The sequence below is a fragment of the Callorhinchus milii genome, unplaced genomic scaffold (assembly GCF_018977255.1).
Source record: "Callorhinchus milii isolate IMCB2004 unplaced genomic scaffold, IMCB_Cmil_1.0 Scaffold30, whole genome shotgun sequence".
Taxonomy (NCBI): domain Eukaryota; kingdom Metazoa; phylum Chordata; class Chondrichthyes; order Chimaeriformes; family Callorhinchidae; genus Callorhinchus; species Callorhinchus milii.
This window is the reverse complement of record NW_024704771.1, coordinates 349,314-372,248: the sequence shown is the minus strand read 5'-3', so window position 1 is coordinate 372,248 and position 22,935 is coordinate 349,314. Positions and strand designations below refer to the sequence as shown.

The following is a 22,935-nucleotide window of genomic DNA, read 5'->3' as shown; positions in this document are numbered from 1 at the left end:
CTCTACCCACTCCTCGCTCCTTCCCTTCCCTCCCCTCACCCTGACCATTTCCCCAATGCTCGGATCCTGACCCAACTGTACAGCGCCTTGGGATATCCTCCTAACGTGAAAGGCACTCTACAAATGGAATCTTGTTGTTGTTGTTGTTAATGCCAGGTAAACAGAGGAGTGATGTGAAATAAGGAAACTTGCCCAACTTTTCACCATGTTCAGGGATAAAACCAGGGTCCTCTTGTGAGGCGAGTGCAGTAATCAATAAGCTACAGGACTCCACAACAGGAGCTGAGTGGGAAGAGTCCCTGTCCCAGGGTCTGGTCTGTTCCTCCCAGTCCTGCTGAGCCAGGCTGGGCCGCTCTGTGGCAGACAGTGACTGTGGGCTCAGCCTGGCTCAGGAACCGGGGGGACACAGAGAGAGAGGAAGATACAGAGAGATGCACAGAGAGAAACAGAGAATGGCAGAGAGAAACACACAGAGAGACAGAGAGAGGCAGCAACAGAGACCTTGAGTGACAGAGACTAAGAGAGAGACAGAGATACCGAGCAACACAGTTAGAGAAAGAGTTACAGAAATAAAGGGATATAGAGAGAGACAGAGAGAGAGAGAGAGAGAGAGACATCCATATAGCTTGATATTGACAGTGACACCTCTGTATCGTGTGATATTAACAATGTCACCTCTCTATTGTCCGATATTAACAGTGACAACTCCATATAGACTGTCCTGCCATGTGACACTGCAGTCCGGAGTCTCCTGTATCTGCTCCTCATTCTGTGTCATGTCTCACATCTCATCACAGCCAATCCTGACATCACAGCCTCACACGTCACACAGAGAGATTGTACATCCGTCCATTTTATTGTGATACCAACACAACACAAAACAAAATGATATTTGTAACAGCGCCATTCACGTCAGGACATCATCAGTTTAGAAGGACGAGGGTGATCTAATTGAGGATGTTTAAACAATAAAGACATTCGATAGTGTAGATACAGAGAAACTTGGTCCCTTGTTGGGGGGAAGTCCAGAACAAGGGGGGCATTATCTTAATATTAGAGCCGGGACATTTAGGGGTGAAATTAGGGGCAGTTTTACACCCAAAGGCCAATGGGAACCTGGAATTCTCTCCCCCAAAAGGCTGTGGATTATGGTTGGATCCATTCACACTGTCCAGACGGAGGTGGGGAGATGTTTGTCAGGTCGGGGTGTTAAGGGATACGGGGCAAAGGCCGGTAACTGGGGTTGAGGCACAGATCAGCCGTGATCTTATACAATGGCCGAACAGGCTCGAGGGGCTGAATGGCCTCCTCCTGTTTCTCTGTTCCTACGTCTCCTCTGCTCTCCGTCCGGTAACCCCCGTAAACTCTCTCTGATTGGTTGCCCTCACCCGTCAGGGGTTTAGTGTCAGGTCGGTGTTACGACCAACGCTGAAGTAAGGGAAGAGTTTCCCAGTGAACGTGTGGGTGAAAGTGAAGAGATGAGACATGTGGTCGGCGTCGTACAGCGACACCTGTCCTCCCACATAGTCCAGGTACACGCCCAGCACCCGGGGGCTCACACTCAGGGGGAGGGGGGTAGGAGGCGAGGTTAGAGCTTGATATTTCCCATTGACCGGCTCCACAGCCCAGACTCCAGCCTCAGGTCCATGTGTGAAATACTCCTTCCTGGGCACAGACTCTCGGGCCACCCCCACTGTCCAATATGTGCTGTTCCCCACCCCCACCTCCCAGTAATGTCTCCCTGATGTGAACCCCTCAGACCCCAGGACACTGTAATAGTTACTGAACCTCTCCGGGGTGTCAGGAACCTGCTGATCTCTGTCACCGAGTCTCACTCGGGTCCGGTCCTCAGACAGGATGAGCCGGGGTTGGGCTGTGTTAGGATCCAGAGTCAGAGAGGCTGGAGCTGAAACAGAGAATGTTGACATGTTGGAGATCGTGTGGTGTACGGTTGACATTATATTTCATTGGTTCATTCAGTGGTTTGGATTCCTGCTCTGTGTGTCTCAGGTTACACGTGGGACACCAGTAATGTCTGTCTGTGACCCGGGGCCCGGCCACCGCGGGGCTGAGGTGGGCTGAGCTCCCAATGATCTTATTTAGCATTCCCGACCGAGGGGATGAGGAGCGAGAGCAAGACATTTACTCCACATCTATTCTCAGTCACCAATCACAGGACACAGTAAGAGCCAATGTTACCTGCAGTGATGCCCTTTAACAGGAGTTTCCACTCTCTGCTCTGCAGAGACCCAATGAGGTCCCTCTCAGCCACATCAACAGACACTTTTGTGGGTTTCTTGATGTCAACACCAGACCTGGGCACAGATAGAGATTTGTTTAATTAAATTCAGGCACAATATCGATGATTCAGGTGGAGATTTTCATCATCACCACCATTGTGGAGTCCTGTTCCTTAGTGGTTGAGAGCGCTCGCCTCACAAACCAGAGGACTCTAATTCGATTCCCGGATAGGGCAAAACATTGGGTAAGTTTCCTTACTTCACACCTCAGTACTTTCCTACTTACGTAAGTAAGGATCAATTTGTTAGTCGATTGGCGGATCAATTTTCCAGGGGAAATCACCTACTGATTACACTTTTGTTCGGGACACTGCTCAGCCCAATGGGCTGCAGTGTTTCTCCCAGAAAATATACGACCAGTTAGTTCCCTTTACGGTATATTCTAATAAGTGATTTGCATCATCTCAAAGATGTGATAAAGCACTCTATCAAATGATAGGATTATTATTATCATCACAAATCCCTGTAGAATTTGAGGATAGATTGTGATACAATCTAAGGACAGATACAATGTTCTGGGCTCTCACATACGTATGTTTCTCTATGACTAATAACACTTTCTGTTACACAATTGGATTGGGAAATGTCACTAACTAGATGGACGTAAGGAAAGATTACAGACCTGTCAATGATGGATTTGATATCCTGAAGAAGAAAAATAAGGAGAGTTAGAGTCAATCTTGCACACAGCCATCGAGATGAATTTGAACAGGTATTCGGCAGCTTAATGCTGTGATTCATGATAACTTATCACTCCTCGGCAACAGGATTCAATCACAAAGTATCAGGAATGGCAAGTTAGCCATATGTATCAATCCATAAATAAGTGAGGCCGGGATAGTAACAACATGATTACGTAAATGGTCATGACAAGTTAAGTCAGTGTTGTGTTATCAGCAATCTACTGCTTTAATGAATTAAAACTAAATTTCTGATCTGTGTCACAGCAGATTGTAGTAATTCAATCATTTCGGGTCACACACAATCCTTCCCCCTCGTTTATATCTTTCTAAACATAGCTTTTTAACATCCTCACCTGTCTGTCTATCACACCAGACACACACCAGCATTAACACACCCACTGTATGTCTATCACACCAGACACACAGCCTATGCACCTTCAGGAATTCGGTGTTCTGGAGAGTCAGTCTTGTCTGGATTTCCGTTATTCTTTGGTTAATAGAAGTAATTTGCTTAGAGATGTGGCTTTTATTGTTTTCTATTTGTCCTAAGATGGCCTCCTCCTGCTGTCTGAGTTTGGTGATCAGGTCTCGCTGCTCCTCAGTCAGCAGCTGGTGACGTTTAGCAAATTCAGCGTCGATGTTCTTCCTCAGACGCTCGGCTTGTCTCTGTCACAATAAATACAACGTTAACATTGTCCTACACAAGAACAAGGGCTCGGCCTGTCAATCACGGTTGCATTGCCCGTGAACCTGGTGATATCTTTCTGAGGGGGAGGGCAGCGAGGTTTCCTGAACTGAACTGCTCCAAGGTGACCTGCCTGGCAATGAAATGCCGGTATCGAGAGAGGCCTCTGTGACGGTCTCTTGTCCAGTTCCTGAGCCAGGCCGGTCCACAGTATCCCAGGGCACTGCTGATAACGGTACAGCACAGCCTGGCTCATCGACAGGACCTGGATAGGCAGACGAGTCACTGTGGGGAGTGAGTAAACCTACTCATCACCTGTTAACCCTGCGATATCAAGCCCTAACCTGTAGGGTGGTCCTGGCTGGAAACAGCGGGAAAGCTTGTCAGAGAGCAATATCAATGGGATGGGCTCAGAGCTGATATACAAACCCCTCACCTTCACTTCCAGTTGAGCTGCTCCTTCTTCTCTCTGACAATGGGACATTGCATCCAATTGTTTCTGAAGGGTTTCCAGGGCTTTCTGCAGCTTTTGCTGCAACAAAGTGAATGCAAGTAAACAGGGAGAAGGGACAGAGTCATTTTTACTGGTTTAGGATATTCCACTTGTGTGACAGAGCTGTAATATTCTATTCCACTCGATCAACACAGTCAGATGGTGAGGCCGCTCAGAACTTCTGGATTTACCTCACATGCCGTCAGCAAGTCAGCCAACACCAGGGCTTGAACACACAACCTTCTGACCCAGAGGCCGGAGAGATTGCTGCTCAGTGACCGGCTGTACACAATATCATCTCTTTCCTAATATGTCACATAGAGTGTAACAGCACATTGACAAAGCTTCATCTGCTCGACTAAACTAGTCTAACATTTTAAAAGTTTGGTTCAGTTGATCAGATTGTGGCCTCTGAGTCATGAGGTTGTGGGACATTGTGGTGTGCAAATAGGCAGCTGTGTTCACATTCAGTTCACTTTGGAGTTGTGGAATCCTGTACCTCAGTGATTAGAGCAGTCGCGTGGCAAGCGAGACACCTGGGTTCAATTCCGAGCAGGTCAGGTTGAAACCTTGGGCAAGTTTCCTTACTCCACACACCTAATAATAATCCCTCAAAAACAAAAAACGATAATAAATTGGTGATTTTGATCCACGACTGTTTGTGGGACACTGCTCTGCGCAATTGGCTGCCGATTACTCCCACAAATATACGGTCAATTCACTTTACAGTTGAGGGATAATAATAATAATAATAATCCTTGCATTTGATAAAGCGCTTTTCACGTCGGGAGGATGTCCCAAAGCGCTTCACAGAATATACTGCAAAGTGAATTGACTGTATATTTGTGGGCGAACGCGGCAGCCAATTGCGCACAGCAATGTCACACAAACAGTCATGGATTGAAAATGACCAATTTATTATTGTTTTAGTTTTGGAGGGATTATTATTAGGCTCTGTGTGGAGTAAGGAAACTTGCCCAAGGTTTCGCCCTCTGCCTGGAATTGAACTCAGGTCTCTCACTTGCAAAGCGAGTGCTCTAACCACTGAGCTACAGGACTCCACTGGATGATCTGATTGAGATGTTTAAAATAATAAAGTTTCAATAGAGTAGTGATGGAGGAAAAAGGATGTTATGGTATGTTTAAAATATAACGTAGCTTGTGCCCTGGCCTATCGCTGTGTAAATGCTTTTAAGCAGACATAAATAAATAGGTTAGACTTGTTAATGTAGAATTCCGTTATCTGAAGGCCACAGTGTAAGGAACGGCGGGTGATAACATAGAAATGGCCTTCAAGCAAAACTGCAAGATTAGTACAGTTGAAACTAACTGAAGTAAGGAGTGTGGGAAAATATGCAGCAAACGTTATTGGTCTGTAAGGAAAAACACGGCTTCTGTGTATTTTGTGTACTCCTGTATAAAACTTAATTGTACCGATGAAGAGGATCTTTTGTCTGACAGGGAGACATTAGATCCTATTTGTATATGGCAACAATTGTGTGCTCCTGTATACAAGTAGAAATAAAAACCCATTCTTTGTTTCTTAAGTTTACTTGTATCAGATTTTTTCTCTAGCGACAGAGACAGTATTTCTTCTGCTGAATCCAGAACAAGGGGAATAATATTATAGTTAGAACTAGGCCTTCATAAGTGAAATCAGGAAGCATATTTTTCGACACAAAAGTTTGTGGAAATCTGGAACTCTCTCCCTCAAAAGTCGGTGGATTAAGACTGAGGTGGATAGATTTTTGTTAGGTCAGAGTATCAAGGGATATGGGGTAAAGGTGGGGATTTACAGTTGAGGTACAGATCAGCCATGATCTAACTGAATGGCAAACAGGCTTCAAGGCCTAAATGGTTACCTCCTGTGCCTATGTTCCTGTTCCTATGTTTACAGTGTATTCTGAAGCAATTTGAGACGTCCTCACGGCGCTCTATGCAATATCAGGATTAATATCAATTCCATACCTTGTGGAGCTCAGCAGCTTCCTGAATGGGAATGAGTGTGTGATCCTTGTGATCACGGGACATCGCACAGACCACACAGATTGCTCTTTGATCCGTTTCACAAAACAGTTTCAGCTTCTCCTCATGCTCTTCACACTGGATTCCCACCTCTTCCAGCCTCAGATTCAGGCTCAGTCTCTGAACACTCTCAACCATGTTAGACAGAGTTCTGTTGGGTCGAACACTCCTCTGGGGAATCTGCTGCCTGCACTGTGGACAGGACACACTTCCTTGTCCTGTGCCCCAACACTGTAAAATACAGTCTCTGCAGAAGTTGTGGCCACAGTCTGTAGACACCGGATCCGTGTAAAACTCCAGACAGATTGAACAAGTGGCTTCATTTCTCAGGTTCTCCAGTTCCTGTACAGACGCCATTTCACCATCAGCTCTTTGCTCTGTTTGGGACTTTCCCCCAAACCAGGAAGTGGCTGTGCGGGTGGGGATCACAGACCAACTGCTGCTTAAAGGGACAGACACCTGAAGATAAAAGGAACACAGATGTTTAGCACATTCAGGCCATTCGTAAAGTCTAGTCTCAGGATGTTTAACAATAGCATTGATAGACATTGAGCCGGCGAGAAATTGGAGGTGACCATAGGCACGGTTCAAGAGGAAAGTGATCCAGGTAAACGGGGGGCAAGGCCGAGGGACTGAGACATAGGGTCAGGTAACATACGAGGAGTTGTTTTGCAAGAGCCAAGGCTCGAGGTCTGGAAATTTATCCTTTCGACCATTTTACCCATAGGGCTTTGTCTTGCAGCGCTAATTATCATAATAATCTTTGGTTTGATATCGCGCTCCCCCCTCCCCTGAGCTCAGCCCCCCTCAGCTCACGTACCCCATGTCACCCCAACTCCCCTCAGGTCAGCTCACCTCAGCAGCTCACCTACCCTCACATCATCTCAGCTCCCCTCCCCTCACATCCCCTCAGCTCTCCCCATCCCTCACATCCCCTCACCTCAGCTCCCCTCCCCCCACATCGCCTCTCCTCCCCTCACATCCCCCTCAGCTCCCCTCCCCCTTCAGCTCATATCCCCTCATATTGAGTTGAGACGCACTGAGTTTGAAACCGCCCGCCCTCTGGCCAGCAGCCCGCTGATTGGCTGAGGTGCTCGCGTCACAATGGTATGCTCCAGCTGGGAGACACACTGCTGCTGATTGGCTGAGGCGATGCTGGTTGATACCCCTGGACCCGCCCATTCACCGCCCCATTCACAACTCGATCAGTTTTCTGGTCAATGGGTTCTCTGCTGTGTCCGCGTGTGTCTCTTTGTGTGTGTATTTAATAATAATAATCCTTGCATTTGATATAGCGCTTTTCACGTCGGGAGGACGTCCCAAAGTGCTTCACAGAATAGACTGTAAAGTGAAGTGACTGTATATTTGTGGGCGAACACGGCAGCCAATTGCGCACAGCAATGTCCCACAAACAGTCGTAGATTGAAAATGACCAATTTATTATTGTTTTGGAGGGATTATTATTAGGCTCTGTGTGTATGTCTCTTTGTGTGTTTTTGTGTGTGTATCGACTCTCTTCCTCCTCCTCGCTCCCTCCCTTCCCTCCCCTCACCCTGACCATTTCCCCCCTCCTCTCTCCCTCCCTTCCCTCCCCTCACCCTGACCATTTCCCCCCTGCTCGGGTCATGACCCAACTGTGCAGCGCCTTGGGACGTCCTCCTGACGTGAAAGGCGCTCTATAAATGGAATCTTGTTGTTGTTGTATTTGTGTGTGTATTTGTGTGTATATGGTGTCCACGTCTCAAAGACATCAAATAAGTTATTTTAGTTCAGACACTGTAAACGGATGTAAACGGCGGTCCCGATTGTTTGTTGAGACTGTTCCCTGTTCGCTGCTGTGTTTGGCAGAGCTCAATCAACAGCGCGTCAAATACATCCGACATTTCCATTGCGTTTATTGTCTCCATTCAAACCCATGTTTTAAACAATTTCCATGTTACATGACATTGCACCTCCCACGTACTCCTACCCGTGTCTGTCTCTCTCTCTCTCTGTCATTACATTGGAGACAGTGCCTTATCAGATCTTCGAGATGTCTCAAAACGCTTCACAGAATACACTATAAAGTGAATTGACTGTGTGCTCTGTGTTCGAGCTAAATTGATTGGTTATCTTTGAGAGGGATTATTGTTGGTAGACGAATTGTTAATCTGATTTCCTGTAAACTTTCTATTTTTTACGAATGGAGAATTGATTCCTAGCCCCTCAGTACAAGTTCAGAAAAGTCACATTAAGCTTCTGATGCTTGGGACATCCTCCTGATGTGAAAGACGCTACACAAGTTTAATTTGTTGCTGTTCCATGTGAACTCCCAAGGCTTTCGACAGAAATAAGCAATTTTCTCCTTCCACAATGATATCAGTCTGATTTAGCTGGAATCTGTGACACATGATTAAAATTTTTAAGTTATTGTTGCTCAACCACCCAGTCAGTGTCTCAGTAAAAACAATGCAAGATCCTCACATGTCTTATAACCTTCTATACGAATAAATGGAGAATTTCTGTCTGTCTGGATGCGCTTGAAGAAGGATCTCAATAACCGGTTGATGTAGAGACATGATTTACAACTCATTGGAAAGGTATTGTAACTGGGAGTGACAGGGGCATATTTGTTTTCGGGTATCTCCTATCATTCATGAATTATGATTTAAATGTGTTTAATTTTTAGCGTTTTTTGCTGCAGTTACATCAGCCGCCAAGTCAAAGTGGCCCTGTGGCATTGGGCAGTTACACCTGGTAGCCAAGCTGGCTGTCCGTAGCGCTGTGGCAATCTGTATCCTACAGCACGCATGTCACCAGGTGGCGGCGGGAACAAAATAAAGAAAACAAACGAAGCTAAGCCACGGCAACAACAACACAATTACATTTTTAAAGCGCTTTTCACATCAGGAGGACGTCCCAGTGATTATAAATTGTACATTTATATTGATCAATATAAAGATGCCAAAGTGAAAATCAAGCCTTTCGAGGATACGTAAAATTCCTGGACCAAAGAGAGAAGGTCCATTCAATGAAACTGAAGGACAAAGAACAGCACAGCTGCACTTCAATGCTGATAGGACTGCAACAGCACAGAACTGAACACAGTCTCCAGCTGAGGTCTAACCAGTGTTTTATAAATGTTCAAGGCGAGCGGTAGTCATCTGTTTATCTGATGTAATATATAGTGCAGGACACTGCTCGTCAGTCATGACTGTAATCGCAACAGCAGCTGTGTTCACACAGTGCTTAACATATGATAATGTCCGACATGGTTTCCCAATGACAGGGGCCAAAGAGGAGCGAGGGAGAGGAGGATGTGACTATAAGCGTGATGGGACAGGAAGCCTTGAGGTTGGCTGCACATATTGAGAGAGGAGCTAAGCAGAGGGCCAGAGAGAGGGAGAAAGCTGCAGAAGTTAGGGTGATAGTGTTTGAAGACTCCGCAACTGACTGTGGCACGGAAAAGGAGATGGATCAAATAGGAGATGGTGGGGATCAAAGAATGTGTGTGACATTTAACCCAGGCCCGATTCCCTCTTCAGGTGGAGTTTGGAGATTCCAGGACGCTATTCGAAGTCAGCATTGAGTTACGATAATAATAATAATCCTTGCATTTGATATAGCGCTTTTGATGTCTCCAAGACACCTCAAAGTGCTTCGCAGAATACAATGTAAAGTATATTAGTGTTTGAAACTCGGCATCCATTTGCACACAGCAGTCAGCGTCCCACAAACAGTCGTGGATTGAAAGTGACCAATTTATTATTGTTTTGTTTTTTGGAGGGATTACTAATGGAGTGTGGAGTAAGGAAACTTGCCCAAGGTTACCCGGCCAGGAATTAAACCCAGGTCTCTCACTTGCAAGTGCTCTGACCACTGAGCTATAGGACCCCACAGTGTCGAACTCTCACCACCGAGAGTTTGACCCCACATTCGCCGCCCACCGCCCAACCCTCCTCTCTCCCCATTCTTTCTCTCTAACCATTCAGTCTGTCTCCCACACACATTACGTGTTTTAAAATAATCATTAGAGTAAGGAGAAGATTAATATGGATTATACAAAGAAACTCAGTCTCTCCCACTCTCTCGGCCTTTCTCTTGTTGACTCTCACACACAGTGAGTCAGTAGATGATGGATATGACTTCCACAAGTATATTTTAGCGGTTTTAAAAGAAAACTGGTCGACGTGTGGCAGCCGCAGTTCCTCGCCCACATCCCTTCCCCCACCAGGACCACCTTCCTCCACCTCCGCCACATTGCGCGCCTCCGACCGTCCCGGACCCCGACTGCAGCCGAAACCCTCGGGCACGTGTTTGTCACCTCCCGCCCGGATTCCTCCAACCCACTTCTCGCTGGTCTCCCCAGCGCCACCATTCACAAGATCAGCTCATTCAGACTCTGCCGCCCGCAGACTGACCCCAACCAAACTCCATCCACACCTCTCACCAGCTCTGGCCCGGGCCCCACGGGCTCCTCATCACCAAACCGACCAGCCTCAAGGTCCTCTCACTCTCGTGTTCAAGCCCCTTCACTCCCTGGCACCTCCCTCCCTCTCTCTCCGACCCCCTCATTCCTCAATCCATCACCCAGTCAGTGCCAACTGTCGACAGGCACCTGCCTCCTTCGCGTTCCTTGCACTCTCCGCTCCACCATCGGAGGGCCCGCTTTCAGTCACTACGCCAGAAATCTCTGGAACACTCACTCAATCCCTCCGTGTTGCCCCCGCGCTCCCTTTTTTCAAATTGTACCTGAAAACTTTCCTTTTCGACTGTGTTTACAGCCACCTCCGCCAATCCCTCCCCCCGGCTTGGAGTCAGGCTCCATCACTGTTAAGCTCTGAAACGCTGCCCGACATAGAGGGAGCTATATGAGTGCAAGTTGTTGTTGATTGTGGTTGAGGGGAGCTGAGCTGTGTAGTATGTCTGTGTATGTGAGTGTGTGTGTGTGTGTGTGTTGTTGCCTGTGAGTCTTTTTGTGTGTGAGAGATTGTGAGTGTGTATGTACGTGAGTTTATGTGTGTGTGTGTTTGTTTGTAAATGTGTGTACATGTCTGTACATATTATCAATGAGACCTCTATATAGACTGATATTAACAGTCTGCCTGCTGCCTGTCTGTCTGTGTGTGTGTATGTATGTCATGGATTGAATAACAAAATTATTATTTAATTTGAAGGTATTATTAACCCTGGAAAGTGATCTAACACCTGGGTTCCTACTTGCTGCCAGGTAAACAGAGGGGTGGTGTGAAATAAGGAAACTTGCCCAACTTTTCACCCTGTTCAGGGATAAAACCAGGGTCCGCCTGTGAGGTGAGTGCAGTAACCAATAAGCTACAGGACCCCACAACAGGAACTGAGTGGGAAGAGTCCCTGTCCCAGGGACTGGTCTGTTCCTCCCAGTCCTGCTGAGCCAGGCTGGGCCGCTCTGTGGCACACAGTGACTGTGGGCTCAGCCTGGCTCAGGAACCGGGGGGACAGAGAGAGAGAGAAAGACACAGAGAGAGACACAGAGAGAAACAGAGAATGGCAGAGAGAGAGACACACAGAGAAACAGAGAGAGGCAGCAACAGAGACCTTGAGAGACAGAGTTACCGAACAACAGTTCGAGAAAGAGATTCAGAAATAAAGGGATATAGAGAGTGAGAGAGGGAGACACATTGATATATTTGATATTGACAGTGACACCTCTGTTTAGTCTGATATAAACAGTGACATCTCCACATAGACTGTCCCGCCCTGTGACACCGCAGTCCGGAGTCTCCTGTATCTGCTCCTCATTCTGTGTCGTGTCTCACATCTTATCACAGCCAATCCTGACATCACAGCCTCACACGTCACACGGAGAGATTGTACATCCGTCAATTTTATTGTGATACCAACACAACACAAAACAAAATGATATTTGTTTATAGGGCCTTTCACATCAGGACATCCCCGTCTCTATTCCCCTCAGTTTAGAAGGACGAGGATTTTAAAACAATAAAGACATTTGATAGTGTAGATACAGAGAAATTAGAATCCAGAAAAGGAGGGCATCATCTTAATATGAGAGCCGGGACATTTAGGGATGAAATTACGGCCAGTTTTTCACCCAAAGGCCAATGGGAATCTGGAACTCTCTCCCACAAAAGGCTGTGGATTATGGTTGGATCGATTCACATTGTCCAGACGGAGGTGGGGAGATGTTTGTCAGGTCGGGGTGTTAAGGGATACGGGGCAAAAGCCGTTAACTGCGGTTGAGAAACAGATAGGCCTTGATTTTACAGAATGACCGAATAGGCTCGAGGCGCTGTATGGCCTCCTCCTGTTTCTAGGTTCCTGCGTCACCTCCACTCTCCGCTCAGTAACCCCCGTACCCTCTCTCTAATTGGTCGCCCTCACCCGTCAGGGGTTCAGTGTAAGATCGGCACGACGGTTCGTGTGGAAATAAGGGAAGAGTTTCCCAGTGAACGTGTGGGTGAAAGAGAAGAGATGAGACATGTGGTCGGCGTCGTACAGCGACACCTGTCCTCCCGCATAGTCCAGGTACACGCCCAGCACCCGGGGGCTCACCCTCAGGGGGAGGGGGGTAGGAGGTGAGGTTAGAGCTTTATATTTCCCATTGTACAGCCCCACAGCCCAGACTCCAGCCTCAGGTCCATGTGTGAAATACTCCTTCCTGGGCACAGAATCTCGGGCCACCCCCACTGTCCAGGCTGTGCTGTTCCCCACCCCCACCTCCCAGTAATGTCTCCCTGATGTGAACCCCTCAGACCCCAGGACACTGGGCCAGAAACTGAACCTCTCCGGTGTGTCAGGAACCTGCTGATCTTTGTCACCGGCTCTCACTCGGGTCCGGTCCTCAGACAGGATGAGCCGGGGATGGGCTGTGTTAGGATCCAGAGTCAGAGAGGCTGGAGCTGAAACAGAGAATGTTGACATGTTGGAGATCGTGTGACATTATATTTCAATGGTTCATTCAGTGAGGTTTGGATTCCTGCTCTGTGTGTCTCAGGTTACACGTGGGACACCAGTAATGTCTGGCTGTGACCCGGGGCCCCGCCACCACAGGGCTGAGGTGGGCTGAGCTCCCAATGATCTTATTCAGCATTCCCGACTGAGGGGATGAGGAGTGAGAACAAGACATTTATTCCTCATCTATTCCCAGAGTCAAACTGCGATCACAAGAACACAGTAAGAGCCAGTGTTACCTGCAGTGATGCCCTTTAATAGGAGTTTCCACTCTCTGCTCTGCAGAGACCCAATGAGATCCCTCTCGGCCACATCAACAGACACCTTTGTGGGTTTCTTGATGTCAACGCCAGACCTGGGCACAGATAGAGATTTGATTAATTAAATTCAGACACAATATCGATGACTCAGGTGGAGATTTTTACCATCGCCACCATTGTGGAGTCCTGTTCCTTAGTGGTTAGAGCGCTCGCCTCACAAGCCAGAGGACCCTGTTTCAATTCCCGGGTAGGACAAAACATAAGGCAAGTTTCCTTACTTCACACCTCAGTACTTTCCTACTTACACCTTCACTGCGAGGAGATGCTGGATTTCCTTGAATCCAAGATCAAGGGAATCCGCTCCGTGGTCACTTCCCCTCCAACATCCACCCAACATGCACCCCTTCCCTCCCACACTACGACTCCTACCCATTCTCCCCTACACAACTTCGTACCCGTTTCCCCATCCTCTGTCACCAAACTCATCCTATCCCTGAAACCTACCACCTGCTCCCTTGACCCCGTCCCCACTGCTTATCTCGCAGCTCCACCTCCTTGCCCCACATAACACAGACATCGTCAACCTGTCCCTCTCCTCTGGCTATATTCCCATTCCCTTAAAAACTGCCATCATCACTCCCACCTTAAAAAAACCCTCCCTCGATGCGTCGCAGCTATGAAGCTACTGGCCCATCTCCAACCTCCCCTTCCTGTCCAAGGTCCTGGAACGAGTTGTCGCCTCCCAGCTGCGCTCTTTCCTGTCCAACCATTCACTATTCGAACCCCTTCAGTCGGATTTCCGTGCTGCCCATAGCACAGAACCTGCCCTGGTCAAGGTCACCAATGACATCCTGACCATCTGTGACCAGGGCTCCCTCTGCCTCCTCGTCCTCCTCGCCCTATCGGCAGCATTCGATACGGTCGACCATGCTGTCCTCCTCCACTGATTGTCCTCCCACCTAAACCTTCAAGGCCCTGTCCTTGAGTGGTTTAGGTCGTACCTCTCCCACCGTCTTCACTTGTCTCCACAAATGTTTTTTCCTCTGGCCCCCGCACTGTTTTGTGCAGTGTCCCTCAGGGCTCTGTACTCGGTCCCCTCCTCTTCACCCTCTACATGCTCCACTTGGTGACATCATCCGCAGACATGGGGTTAACTTCCACATGTATGCGGATGACACCCAACTCTACCTTTCCTCCTCTACCCTCAACTCCACGACCTCCGCTGTCCTGACAGCTGCCTGTCCGACATCGAGTCCTGGACGAGAGATAACTTTCTCCAGCTCAACGTGCGCAAAACTGAGGCCCTCCTGATTGGGTCGCGTCAGCGCCTCCGCACCTCAGGCGCTGACACCATCAGCATCCAAGGCTGCACTCTGTACCTCTCAAAGCCATCAGGAACCTCGGCGTTCTGTTCGACCCTGAGCTGTCCTTTCTCCCTCATATCTGAACCACAACTGGGACCGCCTTCACCTCAGGAATGTCGCCAGACTACGGCACTACCTCACCCCTCACGCTGCTGGAACTCTAGTCCACGCCTTTATCACCTCAAGGCTGGACTATGGGAACTCTCTCCTCGCCGGCCTTCCCTGCACCTCCCTCCACAAGCTGCAGGTCATTCAGAACTCTACAGCTCGTGTACTGTCCCGCACCAGGCTTCGGGAACACATCAATCCCACCCTCGCTCGCCTCCACTGGCTCCCCATCCCCCAGAGGATCGAAATCAAGATCCTCACCCTCACCTACAAGGCCATTCACGGCCTTGCTCCCTCCTAGCTCTCCGACCTACTATCCCCATACCTACCTCCCCGTACCCTCCGTTCCTCTGGCTCCGGTCTGCTCCACATCCCTCGCCCCAACCGCCCTACCATCGGTGGCCGGGCCTTCAGCCTCTCAGCCCCAAGGCTCTGGAACTCTATCCCCCAGTGCCTTCGCCTTGCTTCCTCCCTTTCCTCCTTCAAGGCCGGTCACAAGACCTTTCTCTTTGACCGTGCCTTCAGCTCCCCTCTCGACTCTCTACCCCCTCCTCGCTCCCTCCTTTCCCTCCCCTCCCCCTGACCATTTCCCCCTTGCTCGGGTCCTAACCCAACTGTACAGCGCCTTGGGACGTCCTCCCGACGTGAAAGGCGCTCAATAAATGGAATCTTGTTGTACACATAGTAAGGACCAAAATGTTCGTCGATTGTCGGATCAATTTTAGAGGGGTAATTAAAAAAATTTTTCGGGACACTGCTGTGCGCAATGGACTGCATTGTTTCTCCAAGAAAATATACAATCGGTTCCCTTTTTGGTATATTCTATTAAGATCTGATAAAGCACTCTATCAAATGATAGGATTATTATTATCATCACAATTCCCTGTAGAATTTGAAGATACACTGGACATATGTAATGTTCTGGGCTCTCACACACAAAAGTTTCTCTATGACGAATAGCACTTTCTGTTACACAATGAGATTAGGGAATGTCACTAACCAGATGGACGTAAGGAAAGATTACAGACCTGTCAATGATGGATATGATATCCTGAAGAAGAAATAAAAATAAGGCGAGTTAGAGTCAATCTTGCACACAGCCATCGAGATGAATTTAAACAGGTATTAGGCAGCTTAATGCTGTGATTCATGTCAAATTAAAATAAACGGATAACTAGTCACTCGTAGAGAACAGGTCTCAGTCACAAGGTGTCAGGAATGGCCAGTTAGGCATATGTACAAATCCATAAATAAATGAGGCCGGGATAGTGACAACGTGATGACGTCAGTGGTCGTGACAAGTTAAGTCAGTGTCGTGTTATCAGCAATCGACTGTCTTCATGAATCAAAACTAAATTTCTGATCTGAGTCACAGCAGATTGTCGGAACTCAATCATTTCAGGTCACACACAATCATTCCCCCTCGTCTATATCTCTTTCTAAATATAGCTTTAAATTCCTCACCTGTCTGCCTATCACACAAGACACACACCCGCATTAACACACCCACTGTCTGTCTATCACGCCAGACACACACCAACATTAACACACTCACTGTCTGTGTATCACACCAGAAACACACCAGCATTAACACACCCACTGTCTGTCTATCACACCGGACGCACAGCCTATGTACCTTCAGGAATTCGGTGTTCTGGAGAGTCAGTCTTGTCTGGATTTCTGCTATTCTCTGGTTAATAGAAGTAATTTGCTTGGAAATGTCACTCTTATTGTTTTCTATTTGTCCTAAGATGGCCTCCTCCTGCTGTCTGAGTTTGGTGATCAGGTCTCGCTGCTCCTCAGTCAGCAGCCGGTGACGTTTGGCAAATTCAGCGTCGATGTTCTTCTTCAAACGCTCGGCTTGTCTCTGTCACAATAAAAACAATGTTAACATTATCCGACACAAGAACAGGGGCTCAGCCTGTCAGTCACGGTTACACTGCCCATGAACCTGGTGATATCCTCCTGAGGGGGGGGGGTATCGAGGTCTCCTGAACTGAACTGGCTCCAAGGTGACCTGCCTGGAAATGGAATGGCGGCATCGAGAGAGGCCTCTGTGACGGTCTCTTGTCCAGTTCCTGAGCCAGGCCGGTCCACAGTATCCCAGGGCACTGCTGATAACAGCACAGCACATCGACAGGACCTGGATAGGCAGACGAGTCACTGTGGGCAGTGAGTAAACCCACTCATCTCCTGTTAACCCTGCGATATCAAGCCCTAACCTGAAGCGTGGTTCTGGCTGGAAACAGCGGGAAAGCTTGTCACACAGCAATATCAATGGGATATGCAAACCCCTCACCTTCACTTCCAGTTGAGAAGCTCCTTCTTCTCTCTGACACTGAGACATTTCATCCAACTGTTTCTGAAGAGTGTCCAGGGCTTTCTGCAGCTTTTGCTGAACCAAAGTGAATGTAAGTAAACAGGGAGAAGGGACAGAGTCATTATTACTGGTTTAGGATATTCCACTTGTGTGACAGAGCTGTAATATTCCATTCCACTCGATCAACAGAGTCAGATGGTGAGGCCGCTCAGAAATTCTGGATTTGCCTAACGTGCCGTCAGCAAACCAGCCAACACCAGGGCTTGAACACACAACCTTCTGACCCAGAGGCCGGCGAGATTGCTGCTCAGTGACCGGCTGTACACAATATCATCTCTTTCCTAATATGTTACACAGAGTGTAACAGCACATTGACAAAGCTTCATTTGCTGGACTAAACTTTAATTTGGTCAGCAAACCAATCTTACATATTAAACACCTGGTTCAGTAATCAGATTGTGGCCTCTGAGTCAGGAAGTTGTGCAACATTGGTGTGTGCAAATCGGCAGCTGTGCTCACAGTCAGGTCGCTTTAGGGTTCCATAAACCTGGTTTGTATTCCCTTCAGTTTAGAAGGTTGAGGGCTGATCTGATTGAGGTGTTTAAAATAATAAGGGATTTCAATACAGAAGCTACAGAGACAGTATTTATAATAATAATAATCCTTGCATTTGATATAGCGCTTTTCACATCGGGAGGACGTCCAAAAGCACTTCGCAGAACACACTGTAAAGTGAATTGACTGTATATTTGTGGGCGAACGCGGCAGCCAATTGCGCATAGCAATGTCCCACAAACAGTCGTAGATTGAAAATTACCAATTTATTATTGTTTTTGGTTTTGGAGGGATTATTATTAGGCTCTGTGTGGAGTAAGGAAACTTGCCCAAGGTTTGGCCCTCTGCCTGGAATTGAACTCAGGTCTCTCGCTTGCAAAGCAAGTGCTCTAACCACTGAGCTTCAGGACTCCACAAATCTCCACAAATCTACAGGACTATTTCTTCTCGTGACAGAACCGAGAACAAGGGAAATAATATTATACTTAGAAATAGACCTTCATCAGCTGTGGAGTCCTGTAGCTCAGTGGTTAGAGCACTTGCTTTGCAAGCGAGAGACCTGAGTTCAATTCCTGGCAGGGCAAAACCTTGGGCAAGTTTCCTTACTCCACACAGAGCCTAATAATAATCCCTCCAAAAACCCCCAAAAAATAATAAATTGGTCATTTTCAATCTACGACTGTTTGTGGGATATTGCTGTGCGCAATTGGCTGCCGCGTTCGCCCACAAATGTACAGTCAATTCACTTTACAGTGTTCTGTGCAGCGCTTTGGGACGTCCTCCCGACATGAAAAGCGCTACATCAAATGCAAGGATTATTATTATTATTATTATATTCATCAGTGAAATCAGGAAGCATATTTTTCCACAGTGAATTAAGACTCAGGTGGATAGATTTTTGTTATGTCAGGGTATCAAGGGATATGGGGCAAAGGTGGGGGTTTACAGTTGAAGTACAGATCAGCCATGATCTAATGCATTGGCAAACAGGCTTCAAGGCCTGAATGGTCTCCTCCTGTGCCTGTGTCCTATGTTTAGTGTATTCTGAAGCACCGTCGACGCTACATGAAATTTCTGGATTATCAATTCCATACCTTGTGGAGCTCAGCTGCTTCCTTAATGGGAATGATTGTGTGATCCTTGTGATCACGGGACATCGCACAGACCACACAGATCGCTCTTTGATCCATTTCACAAAACAGTTTCAGCTTCTCCTCATGCTCTTCACACTGGATTCCCACCTCTTCCAGCCTCGGATTCAGGCTCAGTCTCTGAACACTCTCTACAATGTTAGACAGAGTTCTGTTGGACAGAACACTCCTCTGGGGAATCTGCTGCCTGCACTGAGGACAGGACACACTTTCTTGCCCTGTGCCCCAACACTGTAAAATACAGTCTCTGCAGAAGTTATGGCCACAGTCTATAGTCACCGGATCCGTGTAAAACTCCAGACAAATTGAACAAGTGGCTTCATTTCTCAGGTTCTCCAGTTCCTGTACAGACGCCATTTCACCATCAGCTCTTTGCTCTGTTTGGGACTTTCACCTTTCCCCCAAACCAGGAAGTGGCTGTGCGGGTGGGGATCACAGACCAACTGCTGTTTAAAGGGACAGACACCTGAAGACAAAAGGAACACAGATGTTTAGCACATTTGGCCATTCGTAAGGTCTGATCTCAGAATGTTTATTAAAAATAATGATAATCTTTGCATTTGATATAGCACTTCATCATATCTTCGAGAAGTCTAAAAGCGCTGCTACTGTAAAGTTAATTTTAATGACGACAACAGTGTAATAATCAATAATAACCCTTGCTTACTATTTTGTGCCTGATCACATCTTCGAGACGTCTCAAAGCGCTATACAGAATATCAACTGAATTCACTGTATATTTTGTCGGCGAAACGTGGAAGACAATTGCACACAGCAGTTTCCCACAGGCAGTCATGGATTGATTGACCAAATTTTATTTATTTATTAAAAATACTGAAGGATTTTTGAAGGATTATTAGTCTCAGAAAAATGATCTGCCAATTGACTGACAATCAGGTTTCAACTTACTGCTCGGTAAACAGAGTCATGGGGTGAGGAAACTTGCCCAAAGTTTCGACCTCCTGGGAACCGAACTCAACTCCTCTGACAAGTGCTGCAAACCCTACCCTGAAGGACCCCACAATAATACAATTCAACTTCATTTTATCAATCAATAGCCAATGAATAAAAGTATACAAAGCATTTAGTGAACATCTGAAGCAAATAAAGTCGTGACTACGAACAGAGAGATTCAGAAGCGATCAGTTTCTCTTCTCTGATTGTTCCACAGTCTAAGTCGCTGACTTTTGTTTCTTCAACTTCATTTCATCTTATAAATCAAACTGACAAACTCCATTTCTCTATAGGTTAGTCACTATTTAACTGCTTAATATTGTTTAAGAACTATGTGTACTTCAATATAAGAACATGTCGTAATTAATCAATATTTATATATTGTTAAACACAACAGAAGCTGTAATTGAGTCGGAAACCATGACCTTTCCCCGGGATAGTGTCCTCAGTGTCCGATCGTCTCTCCCTCTTTCCCAAACAGGATCTGCTGCTCTCGGCCTCACCTCCACTCGTCGGTGGTGTTTGGAGCTCAAACCCTCACCGGTCGCTCCACACTCCATGTCGCCGCTTCTGTTCCCTCAGGCGCTCTCTCCTGCCTCGTGTGGGGAGAGCACATCCCAACCTGATTGGTTACTGTGGGTAAAGCCCCGGCCAATCACACGGCACATGTTCCCTGGTGCTCTCGCTGATTGGCTGACAGTATTGGGTGTGTTTACCTGCAATGGTCAAACCCCAACAGCTCTCAATGTGATTGGTGCAAACTCTCAGCTTTGGCTCCAGTTCCTTCCTGTTCCCCAATCAGAAGCCACTGCACATTCCCGGTGAACAACCGGAGGCCTCGAGGGCAGCAGCGGCTCAGGATCTCTGCAGCGTTAGTGTTTTACTGTCACTGTTTCCTGACATTGGGCTGTGAGTTCAGTCCAACCCGAGGGGGGGCCCGAGCTCTGTGATAGAGGGCAGAGTGGGAGCCGCTGAGCCGAGCGAACCCCCACAGCGAAGGAGACGGGAATAAAAGAGCAGCGCCTTAAACCAATGGGAAGCTAAAGGTTGGTGGGACGGACCAATGGGGAGCGAGTGAGTGGGGAGACAGTTAGGGTTGGAGAGCGAGCGAGCGGGTGGGGAGAGAGTGAGTGGGTGGGGAGAGAGTGAGCGGATGGGGAGAGAGTGAGCGGGTGGGGAGAGAGTGAGCGGGTGGGGAGAGAGTGAGCGGGTGGAAAGAGAGTGAGGGTTGGAGAGCGAGCGAGCAGGTGGGGAGAGAATGAGGGTTGGGGAGAGAGTGAGCGGATGGGGACAGAGTGAGCGGATGGGGACAGAGTGAGCGGATGGGGAGAGAGTGAGCGGGTGGGGAGAGAGCGAGCGGGTGGGGAGAGAGTGAGCGGGTGGGGAGAGAGTGAGCGGGTGGGGAGAGAGTGAGCGGGTGGGGAGAGAGAGAGAGTTCACGGGGGAGGAGGAGAGACGGTTAATTTTGTGACCAATTGACAACATCCTCGACCGATGAGAAACTCGGATGGAGGGGTCGGGTATCGTAACGGGACTGCGAGCGCGGACTGGAGAGGCAGAGAGCCCGACCGACTGACAGGCGCCGGGCACAGCGACTTGGCCACAAAACAGTCACTACACCTCACGGCGTATCCCGCGAAGCCCTTTCGAGACGTCTCGATGACGCGATGAGCCGCGGTGTCAAAGGCCGGGATTATGATGGCTGTGGTTGTGATGATGGCCTGTGCTGGTCAGCGTGAGCGAAGGTAAAGCCACCGCGGTCTGACCCGGGGCTGAGCTCCGCTTCTGAGCACATGTCCCATTTTCCCGGGAAGACGGTCGTCTCTCTGGGATTCCAGTCATCGGGTCCTCGAGCGCAGACGCTGTTGTTGAACAGCCGTCAGACGGAGAAGGCCACAGCCTCAGACACCGCTCACCTCAGGGCTGAGAAACAAGCAGCGGGGGACGGGGGGACAGACGGGGAGGCGCTGCCCACCAGTGCTCCATCTCTCTCTCTCTCTCTCTCTGCAAAACAGCTGCTCCCGGTCACCAGCAGCTCGAGAAGGTGCGGCCACAACGCCATTTCCCACCAGAAACAAACTGCAGACAAAAGGCAGGAAAACTGGGATTCAGTGACGGGGGGAGACGGCGTTACACACTCACACACACACACTCTCTGTCTCTCACTGACCCGATCCGCCATCAGCGTCGAGTTGTCCCGCCTCTCGGTGCCGCTCCCACCCCGACTGCTCAACTCCTCAACGCCGCCGCCATGTCCGCGCTTCTCCCCCTCCTCGAACCGTCACTCTCTCCCCGCCCACCCGCTCCCCATTGGTCCTTACACAACATCCGGCTCTTCGATCAGCGTTTCTGATTGGTGAGAGCTTTTGTCAATCAGATACTGAGCTGTCATAGCCCCGTTTCCACGTCAATCACCTCCCCCCAACCGCCTCTCGCTCTATGCCCAACCGTCATTCTTTCCCCGCCCACTCGTTCCCCATTTGTCCCCACGAACACCCGCCTCTCAGTTGGAGCTTCCGATTGCTCAGTCGGGTTGTCAATCAGACACTGGCTGTCAGAGGTCCGTTTCCACGTCAATCATCTCTCCTCTTACCCGCCTCGCGCTCTCTGTCCAACCGTCACTTGCCTCCCCCCACTGGCTCCCCATTGGTCGACTCCAACACCCGCCTCCTCAGACAGATCGATCCATTGGTCCGCCCTGTTCTCAATGTGTCTGATGGCGCTCTGATAGGCCCGGTTTCCACGTCAATCATCTCCCCTCTTCCCCGCCCCGCGCTCCACATCCAACCGTCACTCTCTCGTCTCCTGTTCCTCCCTTCTCTGAAGTGTCTGAAGAGAACTGATCTCCAGTGGTTACGGGGAAAGACCGGTCAATAAGGGCTGAAGAGCTGTGACCTTCCGGGACGCGGCGATCGCCATCGCACACACAGACAAGACTCGTGTCAGTTGGCACCGACTGCACAGACTTTCCGGGGCCACAGGATCGGGATGTGGAACTTGTGCCGTTGAAGTCAATCCACCGTTCACTCGTTTCCCTTCAGAATACCGCAGAGAGCGGCGGTGTCCGCGCGGCTCAGCGGCTCCCACTGTGCCCTCTTTCACAG

The 22,935-nt window shown here is 48.6% G+C and overlaps 2 protein-coding genes across 2 annotated transcripts in view; one reads left to right on the top strand and one right to left on the bottom strand.

The window, feature by feature from the left end:
• Positions 1 to 22,935, top strand: part of LOC103172151 (E3 ubiquitin-protein ligase TRIM39-like) — a 72,684-nt gene that overhangs the window by 1,386 nt on the left and 48,363 nt on the right. The gene's annotated exons all lie outside the window — the stretch shown is intronic.
• LOC103171649 lies at positions 836 to 22,135 on the bottom strand. The gene is made up of 15 exons (XM_042344766.1): positions 22,002 to 22,135; positions 21,452 to 21,910; positions 20,257 to 20,547; positions 18,821 to 19,343; positions 17,151 to 17,246; positions 16,488 to 16,718; positions 15,880 to 15,902; positions 13,359 to 13,474; positions 12,556 to 13,067; positions 6,130 to 6,645; positions 4,105 to 4,200; positions 3,419 to 3,649; positions 2,923 to 2,945; positions 2,200 to 2,315; positions 836 to 1,906 (listed from the first exon to the last, which is right to left on the bottom strand). Exons 4-15 carry the CDS (start codon positions 19,232 to 19,234, stop codon positions 1,392 to 1,394), a joined length of 2,889 nt encoding a protein of 962 aa, XP_042200700.1. The 5' UTR covers positions 19,235 to 19,343; positions 20,257 to 20,547; positions 21,452 to 21,910; positions 22,002 to 22,135; the 3' UTR covers positions 836 to 1,391.

Excerpts from the sequence above, each read along its gene's own strand:
- LOC103171649 (XM_042344766.1), bottom strand. The coding sequence starts at position 19,234 with ATGGCGTCTGTACAGGAACTGGAGAACCTGAGAAATGAAGCCACTTGT. Across the intron at positions 16,719-17,150 it reads CTTCTCAACTGGAAGTGAAG|AGACAAGCCGAGCGTTTGAA; the intron begins GTGAGGGGTTTG and ends TTATTGTGACAG. Across the intron at positions 13,068-13,358 it reads ATTAAAGGGCATCACTGCAG|CTCCAGCCTCTCTGACTCTG; the intron begins GTAACACTGGCT and ends TCTCTGTTTCAG.